The sequence below is a fragment of the Drosophila mauritiana genome, chromosome 3R (assembly GCF_004382145.1).
Source record: "Drosophila mauritiana strain mau12 chromosome 3R, ASM438214v1, whole genome shotgun sequence".
Taxonomy (NCBI): domain Eukaryota; kingdom Metazoa; phylum Arthropoda; class Insecta; order Diptera; family Drosophilidae; genus Drosophila; species Drosophila mauritiana.
Genome location: NC_046670.1, coordinates 27,325,644 through 27,340,091, shown reverse-complemented (window position 1 = coordinate 27,340,091; position 14,448 = coordinate 27,325,644). Strand labels below are relative to the sequence as shown.

Here is a 14,448-nt window from a genome sequence, read left to right as displayed (position 1 = left end):
GACCAGCGGCGGGGAAAACGAGCCAGCGGGGAAAATCGTTTTAGTGAAAATAAATTGAAAATCTTTTGGAACATATTTTGTATGTTGTGATAGATTGCGAGCATTTTCAGCTGTCAGCCATCTCTGTTTGTAGAACATGCACATATGTGGGTGTTTGTTTGCCTTCTGCTTTGCTTGCTCGCCATTTCCCTCGATTCCTTTGCATATCCGCAGTATTCGCTGACTTTGCTTTGTTTGTTCTGCTGGTTCTGCTTGGAGTCGCAATCTGGAGAAGATTGGGGTGTCAGGCTGGGTTGGATGGAAAGGGGAACCAAGGAGACGGACAAGAAAATTCCCTGGCATTCATAAAAGTTGCACTCCCTTTGCGTATTAATAACTGAAGAGCCTTTTCATTGCATACTTTCAGGATCGGCGGTGTGATAAGTGACCAGAATAACCGAAACTATCACGGCATCATAAATAATAGAGTTAACAATAAGTTAATTATTCATTGGAAGGAAATTAATTTGCTTCGCGTTGTGAAGAGAAAATTAAATAAAATAAATCAGCGCTCTTGAACCAAAAGTAGCAAGTTATTAACATGCGTAATTAAATCCATTACTGAAACATGGGAATTCAGATTGTGTGTAATATGGAACCAAGCAAAAAGCACACATAAACAAAATGAAAAATTAAATATATAACCACAATTCAGCCAGTACTATTTCAATATTAAATTGTAAAATTATACTACTACTCGTTTTTGTTGGCAACCAGTTTTCGTTTAATGAAAAGCTTTCTTCTGCACTAAACAAGAGCATAAAATCTTCGTATTATTGCTTATAAACAGGTTCATGTGTCTGTTTCCTATTCTTTTCCCCATTTGCATGGCGCGTTTTGATTGATTGCGCGAACGCTGCAAGCTGAACAAGACAATGGGGAAATGGCGCTGGGAAATGATTTTCCGAAATGTTCAAACCATCCAACGGGTGGGACTGGGGATTGCGGGTCGGAAAATATTCATGACAGCTGCAGCTGGGGTGGCCGTGGGCGGGAAGTTGGTCGTTGTGTGTGAAAATCTGGCCAGTGCGTGGGAACTGCAGTGACCGTAGTCTGAATTTAATCAATCTAATGCATTCAGCCCCAAACACCACACTAAACCCCCTAAGTCATTGGGGAGCACTCATCAAATTAACACCTCAAAATCTCAATCGCTCATGGGGCGCTCTGATTAAATAAGAATAAAGCCGGAGCTGAAACTGCAGGTAAAAATATTGATTAAGACAATGTGCATTAGCTCAAGAGTAAATATATATAAATTTCTCGATTAGAGCCGAGAAGCAGGGATAAACAATAAAACAAAAGCTATTCGAAGAAAAGTCGGAAAAGTCGCAGGAACTGCAAGGCTAGATATAAATATTTGCCAGCCACTTCATCAACAAGTACAAAGAAAAAACATTCAAATTAAAATCTGCTCAAATGGAAACAATAAAATAAAAATTTTACTCGAAATAGCAATGAATTTTTTATAATTTTTAATATTAATTCAAAAAGGGATTTTTTCCACCGTTTTTATTTATTTTTGAATATTTTTTCCAGCGTTTTTCCGAGCTGCCTAAGCGATCCACTGCGAAGGAGACCGCAAACTGCTTAGCAAAATTGCTAATAAGCCAACACAAAGCACAAACAACAAGATGAGGGCCAAAGGGCATGGTCAGGGGGCGGGAGAGGCAACAAAGGCCGACGGCAGATAAAGAAGTGTGTCGATAGCAGCTCAGCGTACAAGTAATAAAGGAAAACTCCGAGCGGGTGAGAGATTAAGCGGGAAAGGGGGCGGCAGTCGTCGTTTATTTTTAAACATATTGAAAAGGCAAGAAGAAGCGGTTAAGTTAAGGCATCGGTCGAACCGAATGAAAACAATTTTATTAAGTGAAAAATACGATGGCAGAAAATAACCCGCAGCCAAAATAAACAGACCAAAGCCAAGGCAAGCAAAAGAGGAAAAAGGCAGCCAGAAAAGCGGGCGACCGAAGCGGAGTCCTTGGCAGTGGGAAACCCAACGGGTTGCCCCCCGGGGGCGGGCGGAGCGGAAAAGGGGGCGGGCCAAATCGGAGGATATCTGATTGAAAGATGCGTCGAAGCGTCGTTGTCGATGTCGAATCACCTTGAACCACAACAACGCCACGAACAACACGATACAGCGCCGCACGCACAACGCCTGCCAAACTTACACTGAACAAAAAGTTTGGTAATTGGCTAGAGTAGCATGCTTAAAAGTTAGTACTTGTGCACTTATGAGGTATATCTCTAGCTCTCTCTGGTCCTCTACCTTCCTAGTTTATGAACTGCATTGTAGTAAGACACACACTTTTTCCCATTCAAAAGTGTTTCTTGCAGTGCAGATCAGACACAATTAAGTGCGAAGAAAACGGAAGCAGACGACAAAATTTTACGAGCCAAGCAGCCGAAACGAGAGGCGGCGATGAGCGGCAGGGCGTGGCAGGTGGCGCAGGGCGGTGCAGGTGACAAAAGCACCGACGACGGCGACTTCTTTACATAAAAGATTGACAAGTGATTTTCACACCTAAGTGGCAAGCGCAGGAAAACACACTGCAGCAAGAACAGCAAGGCCAGGGAAAAGTTTTCAGCCGGTCGCTGGGTTGTTTTTGGAAAATGGAAAATTTGTTGGAGGAAATTGTTTGGGGCATTGTTCGTGCGGCACAGTTAGCTAAGTCGATGGATTTTCTCACCCCGGAGCGGTTTTAATTTGTTGAGTGGCAGCGACTGGCCAACTGACCATTGAAAGTGTGTCACAATTTGATCGAATGATTGAGTGGGAAAACTTTAAGGATACGAGCGCAAAACAGGGAAGCTGAGTAACTGAAAAGGTAATTTATGGGATTAACTCATCCTCTAACCAAATCTGGTGGGAGTGATTGAAGAGGTGGCCTTTTAAAAAGTGATTCATAACAGAAACAGCAGTTATAAAGAGAGAGTCTGTTGAGGCTTCATTATAATAGGTTTTCCTAGGAGTTAAGTCTTTAAAACCAACATATCTACATTCATCATTCAAGCTATAATTCTATAGTGTATGTTGTGTCCTTGGTTTTGGTCCTTAATTTCAATTGAACACCGAACGGACATCACAAACAATAGCTTCACCTTTAGAGCCTCAAATTTCTAATGAAAACTGTATGGACGAGCACATTCAAATAAATCCCTGGCAACAATGGACCTCTCGAGTTCCGTTTTTGTGCCCCCCGTGGGGAGCGACTTACCGCATCGTCTGTGATGGCCATGATGACCGCTTGGCTTGCTGGTGGCTTCTATTGGCTGCTTTTCTATTGATGCCCGGTGGGGGAACCGAAGGGGGAGTAACTGGGGGTCTAATCCGCTTTTGCCAAAACAGAAATTATCTTGTGTGGGGCAATCTTGGCTATTGCGCAGAAATTCAATTGAAATATCTCGGTGCTGGGCTGAATGGCAAGCTATATATGGTATATAGATAGATTTTGGATCTCACTGGCACACGCACACACACACACACACGAGGGTATCCAGAAGATCGCACGTCACGAAAATCGGGGGAGGGATCCGAAACTAATCTATTTATTTGGCTGATTGACTGCTGGACTGGTCAATCTAAACCATTCCAATCCATTCCATTCTGGCTGGGCTAGATCTATATAAATCAATAGTTTCGGTCGGTTCGATTGGCTCGCGATGCGCGCTGCTTTGTTTCGTGGCTTTTGCGATGCAACTAACCGAATGCAAGCGCAAATTCAAGTCGGAAACTGCATCGAAATGCAATCAAAGTGCCAATTGACGTCGAGTATCTGCTGTTTCTCTATAGTATAATGCTGCTCTATATATACATATATACAGACCAGAGTGGGGTTTACTTTCGATTTCTCGCCGTTGACAAATTCCTGGCATTCTCGCTAATATTCCTCGCGCGCCTTTCACATTCACGTAAAATCCTCATCATTTTTCCGACGAGCGGAAACGGAAATGGCATCCATTGTCAGGGCCAAGTGGGCGATTCTGCAGGAGGCCTCTTAGCTCGGACTTATGGCCACTTGGCCGCAATTAAAGCCGGTGCCGCTTTCGTTTGAATATTAATTGGCGCATTAACCGCAAATTGCAGCCGGACTGCAGTAATTACATTCGTTAATTTGCAGCACGAAAAATATGGCTCATGATGGAAAAACAAAATAAATAATAAAGTATGCAAACAGGTCGAGCCAAATGTTTAATTAATAGTTAAACTTAATGCCGATAGGTGGGTGAGTTCTAAGAAAATCCTTTGAAGAATTAACAATATGTCTGATGACATAATGCATTTTCCCCATTCGATTCAAGCGCATCGAACAATGCAAATATGTATTAAAATTAGGCAAGTACACCTGATAATCGTGAATTCTAAAACTGTTTCATATTTGTATAAACCACCTGAAATGTGGAAATGGAGCCTTAGGGCGTAATAGTCAAATGGAGAGACCGAATGAATAGATTTTCAGCACTGCACCATCGAAAAACAAGTCAATTGAGAACATGGCCAAATGTCAATTTTCGGCATATGGAATTATGGAGCGGATTTAGGGGTCAGTGGCTCGTTTGGTCATCATCAAATGGAAATAGTAATTTATGGGGATTATTTATCTGCGTGCTTTGAAGGGGGAAAGTGGAAAATGGAAAATGGAAAATAGAAAACGCAAGATGATTCTGTGTAAACAAGCAAATGTCAGTTTGCAGTCGTCGGGCTGTTGGTAATTTATTGTTGAATTGGGTTAGACAAACGTTTGTTCAGCTGAACTAATTTGCAAATTGCGTTCGTAGGTTCTGTGTTACTGTATTAATTTTAGCGAAATGCTAATAACCTGAGGCCGTTGCTTCTGTTTAATCAAACTGATCCCTTAAGTTTGGCCAATTTCCAGCTAATTGCCTTATTTTCATTTGCATTTCGGGCTTTGGAAACTCTAGAAGAGCTCAGGAAAATCTGCACAATTTCCTCATCCAATTGCAAATAGACAGCAATGTTCTAGAACCCCCTTTCGACCCCTTTTCCCTTCTGTCTGGGAGTTCAGAGCCGAGAAAACTACGCAAAACATTTTGTAAATTGAATTTCATTTGTCGAGATTTTTGCGGCGCGCTCCAATGTAATTGAAATAAATTCTCAATAGAATATCCGGCCAAAGTTGGCGGAAGCCTATGGCAGGCAATGAAATTATTTGTTTGTTGTTCTGGCGGCGATGTAACGCTCTGCAAAATCCAAATCCGAAATCCAGGGGATTTCAAGACGCTGAGCAATGGGCGAATTTCCGTTGCGGCAGGTCAAAGAATTGGATTCGAAGGAGCGGTTTTCGATTTGATCTGGATAAATAAATGGAAGGGCAAAGTGTTTGAAAATTGAATGAAATATGTGCCAGTCATAAAGCGGATTTTCACCAGAGGGAGACAGCGCGAGCGGAGCGACAGAGAAGGCAAACCGCTCGGCGAAATAAATGGCACGTTCATCATACGCCCCGTGTACACAATTTGGCAGCTTTATTTATATACCGCAGCATGAATGCTGTAGCATATACGCCGCACATATTCGCCTTATGTTTTCACGCAAAACGTTTGCTTTTCAATTATATAAACATATTCGATTGTATTCAGTGTTCAGTGCTCAGTGGCGGGGCCAGTGTGTGCATTAAAATTATAAATTGTTTGAACAGCCAAGGCACAAATAAATAAAACACAGAACCGCGAACGAGGCGAAGCGAACCGAAAAATGAAAGCGAAGCGCATAAATAACTGACCAAATGTACTCGAAATTTGGAAGGTGTGGGCTTTTCCTCTCTTTTCCGAGCGGTGGAGGTGGTGCCTGGGAAAATCTCCTTGGGAACTGCAACAAGTGAATGGAAGCTAAGCGAGCGTCAAAGGCCAAGAGACGCCTGACATTGAAATGTCGTCTTGTTGTGTCACGCCTTTCAACCAAACCAACACACACTTCGCCATGCACTGCAAGAAATACTAGGCGAGTGGCCCTTTTTAATAAAAGGGGATATTCCCTTCCCTATTCCAAACCTATATCTTGTTTCCACAATTTGGGTAAATAACCTATCCGGTATATGGCTAGTTTAGTTACGAGTATATATATATAATATATTCTGCCAAAATGTTTCCAGTGTACTCACACACACACGCTACTCACACAACACACGTTTCAGTGGCTGCCAGTGAAATATTTGTTTGGACTTCAAGAGGCGCCACCGCGTTGACAGCTGTCAATGAAAAGGGGGTGAAGGGCGCAGGGACCTGCGGGAGTGGCTGGTGGTGCGGTCGGTGGTGCAGGCGGCGGGATAGTGGGTGGTGCAGAGACAGCTGTCCCTGCGCTGATTAGCGCTGTGGCTGGCCGCATTTGCGGACTGCGCTGGCGAAATTCAAAACAATTTAATATGCCAGCAAGCACAATAAAATCATCGGGAAAATCGCTGCGGTCCACGACAGCCAGCGGAATATCTGTGGCCAGGCTAATCGGGCGGAAAACTCTGAATGCTTTTCCCCGAAAATCCGTTCGGAGCTGAGCTGGGCCCTCACGGATTCCAATTAATCTCCGTTCAATATTATGATGTCTAATCAAGAGAATCCTGGACGGGACAGCAGGACAATGGGCTTTGGAGGCCACAGGAAATTCCATTATCCCAGCTTGTCCACCAATCTCCGCATGGGGCTCATGTGTTATGCCCGGTTATGTGAGTTTACGGCTTGTTGCACAAATTAGCATGCCCCATTTGATTGGAACGGCGGAGCTGAGCAAAGATTTGCTTAACTACATTCCAGGCGGCAGGAATAATATGGCCGAGCTTTCCGACCGCAAAGTTGCTCCTTTGGGTGTTTATTAAATAGTGCATTTCCATAATGTTTGCATTTAATGGGGCATAATCAGATAATTTAATAATGGCAAATTTGGCGTATTTGATATTGAATTTTCAGTGACAATAGATTGCGAGTTAGATTTTGTTGAAACTAATCAATCAGAGTTCAATCGCTGGCAGGCTTCTATGAATATTTTATTCAATTTATTCATTCTGTTAATATTTACTGTTTAGTTTATAAGCAAATACCCACGGTTTGAACCATACCCTGCTCCGCACAAATTACCATCGTTTAATGAGCGAATCAAATCAGGAAACAACGGTGAAATCAACTGTGAAATTTATGAAAGTTTTCCGCTTCGGCTCGAATTAAGGATAACGAAAAGCAGTGGGGGAGTGGGGGTGGGGAAAGTGCCGGCGTATCTCCGACTTTATTTAACTAATTTTGCATTTTCAACTCAAACTCGACTTCGGTCACGTACCCCTGCGGCTGGAACTTTGACCTGTTAAGCGCATAAAAATGACAAAAACGGTACGTGACTCATTAGCCGCTTTCGCCCAGTAAAAGCCGTCGGGAGGAAGTGGGCGGGGAAAGCGGGCTTGGGCAGTTCAGCAGTTCATGAGCTTCGGCAAGGAAACCGGACTTTGGCAGCGCAATTAGTTCGGTAAGCTGCTCGGGGCGAGGCACATACGATCCTGGTTGTTGTGTACATGGCAACATATGCCCTGGCAGCGGCACATCCTTATCCCTGCCCCATCCACAGGACTCCGGCTGGCTGAGCTCATGCGTTTTCATTTCCATTTCGGGCCCATAAAAACGGGAAAACGAGAAAAGGCCGAGAGGCCGACCCAAAAAGAAGCAAATTGCAATGCAAATTTAATTTGGCTGCCATAAAACTCGGCGAAAGAAAAACGGGCGGTGTTTTGCTTTTCGCCCGTCGAGAGGGGGGAGGGGGCCAGACAGTCGTAAAACAGCAGCGGGAAAATCGAAGATTTTCCGCCGGGGGGGAGCGGAGTGGAGAAGACGAGTGGAAATGCGTGGCCGCCGCGCCAAGCCGGAAATGCAATTTGTAATTTTGTGCAACGATTTGTGGCAATTAATTGCTGCCCCACCACTTGCACCACCCGCTCCACGTTGCACCACCCAACTTTCGCCCAGTGCGCGCCAGACCGCAAGACACGGAAACCTCAATATTTATTTTTTGTTTCGCGTTTTCCTCGCTGTTTTTTTGTCTGATACTTGTTTTTTTGCCTCTGCATTTGTTGGCGGCACAGAATTTATTGCATTTAATTTTTTTGCCATTTCTCTTCGAGTGTGGGGTTTTTTTGGCATCGCTCGGCATCGAGTATTTAAGTGATTCCTGCTTAATAATAATATAATTCCCAGCTTTTTTATACGCCTTGCTGTTTGAAATCTTTTGTGATAATTTGCGCCGAAATCAAACAGCTGCAAAATTTGTATTTTTTGTCGGCTTTCCCCCGACAACGTCGCCTATAGAAAGTGTGGCCGAACATATATATGTGTATATAATCGCCTATATGTCCGCCTATATCTGTGCCGCGGTGTGTGTGATGTATAATGTAGGGGAAGATTTATAATATTCGTGGGACCGTATAAACAATTTGCTAAGACGCACATAGAGAAATGGCACTTGGTATAAATAATATAGCCAGAGTTCGCCATGTTTTGGCCAATTTCACAAGCGAGGAGACCAGTATGGCCGAAGATCCCTTCAGAAAATGTGAATAATGATTTATTGTCTTTCATAAGTCAAATGATCGGGGGTGGTGGCCAACTATTGAGGAAATCATTCAGTACTGGGAGGATTCTTTGGTTTATACTTTTAGTTCCGTAAGAAATATTTCAGAAATATGCAAAATCAAATGTCATGCAGTATTTTTTACTTTGGCAAAAATATGCGATGTTTTTATATTTTTCAATGCAAAAACAAGATGTTGTTTTGCGGAATATTCCCCCACCAAAAGCTTGGTAAACAATACTTGAATCGAAAATATTTTTATAAAAATTTCCATGCTTAATAAATTTTAACGAACTGTTCTTCAAGATGATTGCGAATATGCACTTAACATTAAAACTTTTGGAAATAGTTTCCATTAAGAATTTCCCAAGTTCCCGAATTTTTATAGCTTCTTGAACGGTTTTCAAATTCAGAATAAATACATATTCATATTCATGGCTATTCGAATTATGTTTGTACTCAGCATTCGCACAATAAGTTAGTTAATGGATAATGGCGCCTATTCAATGGATCCATTGGTCATAGTTCACTCACCTCAGTGATCTTCATGGTGCGCTTCACCGTTTTGCGGGTAACTTCGGTGGTTTCCTCCACGACATCGCCATCCTCATCGATGGTCTCCGTGACCATTTTCTCGGTCTCGCCGGGAATCACCTCCTCGGTGTGCTCGGTGACCACGCTGGTTTTGCTCTGGCCATCGGGTTCGGGCTTGGTCTCCTCGGCGGAGCCACCGAAAACATCCTCAATGTCCGACATTGTCTCTGATTTATATCCTTTTCGATTGGCGTCGAGCTGATTCACTTGGCTTTCTCTCTCGTTCTTGTGTTCACTTTCACTTGATCACTGATCACTGATCACAACGATAACACATAACACGCAGAATTGCTTGGGTTTTCTTCTTTCTTATTTTCTTTCTTTTAGCCTGAAAAATACAAACGACCAGAGCTAGAAAAATGAATATTTTTTGTATATTCCGCTGGGCTCTTGGCAGCCGCTGGTTATTATATAAACAAGAGGAATTTCACGGCGCGCTGGTTTTTTAGTAACTTGTTTTCGACCTAAAGGCTGTATATTTAGGGGTACTGTAGATCCTTCGTGGTTTACGCAGGTCTGGAGCCTTCGATCCTCTCGGGAAGTGCTCGATTATCGAACTGTAAAAACGTAACGTCGACCAGCGGCCACGAAAGGCGCGACAACAACGGAGAACGGAGAATTACGGAACAATGGGACTACGGAAGAACGGAACAATGGGACAACGGAACAACGTAGAGCCGTGATGACAAAAGGCGGAGAAAGCGAAACAAGTTGAAAGATGGAGCTATCGAAATCCCATCACATCACTTCAGCCTGTTTCGAAAACAAATCCGGAATAATTACGGAACAACGGAACGCACACGAGGCGAATTACACGATCACGGGTCTTCTACTTGCTGCCTCCGTCCTAGCTTCTTCTAATTCTTCTAGTTAGAATCTTCTGCCGTCTGCCACCGGAACCGACGCCGGAGAGCAGAGCGAGACGGCCTGAGTTCCGGAGGGTCTAGTGGGGCAGAGTCCCCCAATGGGTAGGCCGCAGGTGCGAGCGGGACGGCCCGAGACCCCCAGCTCTCGGGAGAGCGAGAGCAATTCTCCACGCTCTCTCCTCCACTCTCACTCTCCGTTCTCTGCCGATCTGCTGCCGCTGCTGACGTCTGCTCAATTTTGAACGTTGATCTTCGTCGCGTTTCAAAACTTTTGTTGCTTTCGTTCCGATCTTTTCTACACTGTGTGCCTCTACACTGAGAGAAAATCCTACGAAATTGGAAAGCTTTGTGTGTAATGAGTAAAAACTACCAAGAATGTTTAACTTTGACTATATTTCTTATGTTATAAATAAGTACATGGCTGTGATCCTACATGTATCCTATTCCTTCCGAAATGGAACTCCAGTGTTCTATAACAGATCAACTTGCAATAAAGTAAGTAGTGACGGAATAATTTTTTTCAGTGCAGTGTTTCTGTTCTTTCTTTGAGCAAATGTGAAATGTGAATGCGAATGAGTTCGCTCGCTAATTGTCCGCCTGTTGCAATTTCTTCGTTTGACCAGGCGAATGCAATTAGTGCGGCTGCCGGACGTCTGAGGCCCGTCAAAATGTGAAACTCCGCCGTGAAGTGCCAACACTCCTCGTTCGCCATCTCATATGGTCGGTACTCCCCTTACTCCGCATACCCCCTACTTTCCATACTCCCCGTCAAAGACCCACGCACTCTTCTCGTCAATGTGCGTGGAGCTATTTTGGGTGGATTTAACAATAGCCCGAAAAAAGAGGCAGCCAAGGATGAAGATAGTGATATCTCCAGACTTGGAAATACTTAAAAAGAAAAAATTTTAATGGTAAGGATAAAGTTTTACAATAAAAAGTATGCGGCCTTCTAAAATGTTTATAAATAGTATTACCTAATCTATTGTTTCTTAAATTAAATGGACCCATAACCCCTTGTTTTTCCCCCTTATTCCACTGGGTTTTCCCATAGGCCCAGACATCCCATCGATACCCTCTGTGGGCAAACAACTCTGAATCGGGTGGAATACATTGGGCTGATCCGGCTGGCCATTTGGCCGGGCGGCATTTGACGCCGTCTTTTCCTTTTTCATGCGCTTTTCTTTTTCCTTTATTTTCCGTTCGCTTTTTCCTTTTTCCTTTGGCGTGGTCAGCGTTCGACGTTTGAGTGGAGGCAGTGCATCACAGCCAGCGGGGCCTGTACATGGTGCCTTGCGGCAGGGGCATCTGTCGGAAGATGCCCATCTCAAGTGATTTCACCTTCTGTCTTCTGTCTTCCGTCCGATTTCTGATTTCTGATTTTGTGCTGATTCCGATTTAGATTTTTGATTAGCGAACGTTTTCAATTGCTGGCATTTGGGGGCTTTAGTTTTGACAGCGATGTGCGGACTTCCTGTATCGCATCGCGGACTGCACAAGATATATGAAAGACAAGTGTTTCGAACGGACCCCCGGTTTTTCCCCGCAGCGCTGTGTAAACAAAGCGCCAAGCACACGCAAGACGGAATATTCTAAAATTAATTCTCGAAAATGTCTTTTCAGCTCGGCAAACGCAGCGACATGATGCGGACAAATGCCTGAATATAGATACATCCAATGGATGTGTCTCTGATGAGCAAATGCAATTATGTGGCATGGGATCAGGGGCAGGGTGGAGTTGAGGGCGCTGGGAAATGAATAGAGCCACGAAATAGAGCAGCAACTCCTTCGTATTCCCCTCTCGACGGTCCTGTTCTGCATCTGTGTGTTTGCATGTGGAAAGCCCCACTGATGACAGACAAGCCACGGCAGAGAAAGCCAAAGGATAACATGAGATAACACACATCAAAAGCCACTCAGACCCCACACACGTACAGCGGGGGTTAGGCAAATAGGATGGGTTTTGAATAGTATTATTTACAAGGGAAATAAGGATAATGATAAATATGTCAAATGAAACGATCGTGGTTTATTCAACATTCTCATTTTAGGAACTTGTTCTTGTGATTCCATTTTGAGATACTTATTAAGACACACTTCTAATGAATTTTATTCGAGTATGTTTTAGGACCTATCTTTTTGGAGCACTCTGTGGATGCACGCACATGTGCTCCCCATCACAGCTGCTCGTGATCCTTTGGCGACGAGAAATCAGCGCTCAAATATGATTAATAAGTAATTTCTTTGTCAACAAGTGACTGGGGATGGCCTGCTATGACGACAGCGGCGATAACGACAACGAGAATGAGAACGGAACGACGCCATGGAAATCTTTAATAAAATACATGCATAAATAAATTATAGGGCAAACAGAGGCGAGGAAAAACAAACTGGATGGAGATGAACTGCTCCGAATGGAGGCAAACTGGTAATAAAACAAAGCGGTGACGGCAAAGATACACATTACAAGATACAAAGGGGTGACATGTGCAGCCGAGGCGTGACCGCACTTCCATTTTTTCCGGGCATATATACAGGAACCTCTCCACGTTGCCTTTTCCCAGCCACTTTTCAGAGCTCCTTGGCCTTGGTGTTTCCCTGTTTATTTCACAGTTGTAAATTGCACAAAGTAAATGAAGTGCTTTTTATTATAATCCAACAAGCTAACGTTGCCTGTCTTTAGCACAGTGAGAAAGGAATATCTCAAATGTTATTAGATTATAGAATATATAGGTTATCTGGATAATATAAAGTTCAAATAGCACAGCGCAAAATCCAATTCAACTCAGCAGTTTGCTGTGTTGAATTGATTGCCTATTTTGAATATATTTTTCTTTGTGTACTCCTCCTATCCCGCGCTTTTCCCTCCTTTATCTTGAGTTTTCTTTGAATGCGGCCCGTTTGCCAAGTGTCGTTGACTCTCGCTGACCTAGAGGGAAAATAAAACCAAGGGAAATGCCTTGCCACGATTCATGTGTAGATGATTCTGGGAAATGAAGAAAGTTTCAGTCTCGACATGCAGAAGCGGAAGGCCCGAAAACGATTTCTGTCAACTTCTGGAGAATTTCCATTGCCTGCCGTCCATTAATTGAGCTGTTGGAGGGCTGGCTGGGAAATTGCGGGAAATCGGGGAACAGCAGCTGGCAATCGACCGATGTAAGGTTCAGATCCGCCCGCACTCGACTTGTTTGACTTGCGATTTTCCTTTTAACTGAAGCGAAATGCAGTTAGCAGCAGCAGCCGGAAAGTGTAGAAAAAGACAAACACCCGGATGGCTGGATGTGGATGGGTAATGGGTGGGTTGGGAATGCAATTCGGGGGAAACTAAAACGGAAACTGCAAACAGTAGGGATTCGCACAGCATACTTTTAGGTGCAGCTTGGCTGGAAGCAGTGGAATGTCTCTAATCTGGTAGCCAACTACTGCAACTACTACTACTGGCATGCATAAATCTGCAGTGGCGAAGAATCTCTGGCCGGATTGTCTGCCCCGCACACCCGGCGAATGAGCAATTTCCCAGCAATTCTTTGGCCATTGCCAATGTTTGCCCTCGCAAGCATGCTGCGGAAAATGTTCGCTTATCGGAATCCAAGTGGGTCTCAACACTCCCCGCAAAGGAACACTGCAAAAAACAAGGCATTAGATGGCTTAAGCAATATATCTTGACAGCTCAGTTCAAGTTCTATAACATTTGCTTTGGTTTTAAGCATATAGATCTTACAACTTGTATTTAGTTGGATATAGCCTTAGATGTCCATTTCATTTCTTCCAGTTGAAAAAAAGCTTAGAGTGGCTTCTCCCAAAAGAGGGTAGTGGAGCGTGCTGCAACTGTTCTGGCCAAGAAGGTTTATCATCAACTGCACGCCGCAAGCTAAAAGAGTGGGTTGCACTGCGATATTTGCTATGTATTCCGCATTTGTATCTGTGCCAGTAGTCGTATCTGTATCTGCAGCTTGCTGCGGGCTGTGGACAGTGAACAGTCGAAGCAGAAATGGAAATAAATAGTTGCCTTGCTCTTTTGTCTAATTAAAACGTTTCATTTCGTTCCAGCTCCATTTGTTGACGTCACACGCACAGAACACGTGTGTGTGTGTGTGTGTGAGCACACGTTGGAACTGAAATAGTGGGGTATTCACTGGCAGGAACGAAAGGCATCCATAAACTCAAACTTGTATACTCTTTCTGAAGTAAAGTCGGATCAGAATATTTATTATAGGAATTAGGTGTGTGCTCCAATATTTTTGAAAGGAATAAGCACTTAATATTAAAAAACCTTTAACAATATACTTTAAAGGTAAATGTTCAATATTGCAGTTACTGAATATCTTTCAGTCGGCAACTTTGCCCCAATCGATTTGCTGCTTCCGTTGCCTCTTCTTCTCTGTGTGC

At 43.6% G+C, this 14,448-nt stretch overlaps 1 protein-coding gene and 1 long non-coding RNA gene across 8 annotated transcripts in view; one reads left to right on the top strand and one right to left on the bottom strand.

Annotated features, from left to right (window-relative positions):
• The window catches only part of LOC117145798 (tropomodulin), a 45,230-nt gene extending 35,463 nt beyond the window's left edge, over positions 1 to 9,767 (bottom strand). For 2 of the 6 annotated variants that reach the window (XM_033311591.1, XM_033311590.1), the window contains exons 1-2: positions 9,661 to 9,766; positions 9,137 to 9,524 (exon numbers count right to left, since the gene is read on the bottom strand). In XM_033311591.1, coding sequence (XP_033167482.1) covers positions 9,137 to 9,358 — 222 coding nt within the window. In that variant the 5' untranslated portion in view covers positions 9,359 to 9,524; positions 9,661 to 9,766. Of the gene's footprint in view, positions 1 to 3,257; positions 3,294 to 9,136 lie in introns of those variants that run through there. The other 4 variants (XM_033311585.1, XM_033311594.1, XM_033311586.1 and 1 more) reach the window with 4 other exon arrangements.
• Positions 9,768 to 9,964: 197 nt separating this feature from the next.
• Positions 9,965 to 14,283, top strand: LOC117145801. Of its 2 annotated transcripts, none has more exons than XR_004459732.1 (3): positions 9,965 to 10,557; positions 10,686 to 10,973; positions 11,683 to 12,431. It is a non-coding gene; the product is annotated as an uncharacterized LOC117145801 (long non-coding RNA). The 2 variants fall into 2 exon arrangements; XR_004459733.1 differs by lacking the exon at positions 9,965 to 10,557 and adding an exon at positions 14,110 to 14,283 and having other exon boundaries at positions 10,655 to 10,973; positions 11,683 to 12,487.
• The last annotated feature ends 165 nt before the right edge of the window (positions 14,284 to 14,448 follow it).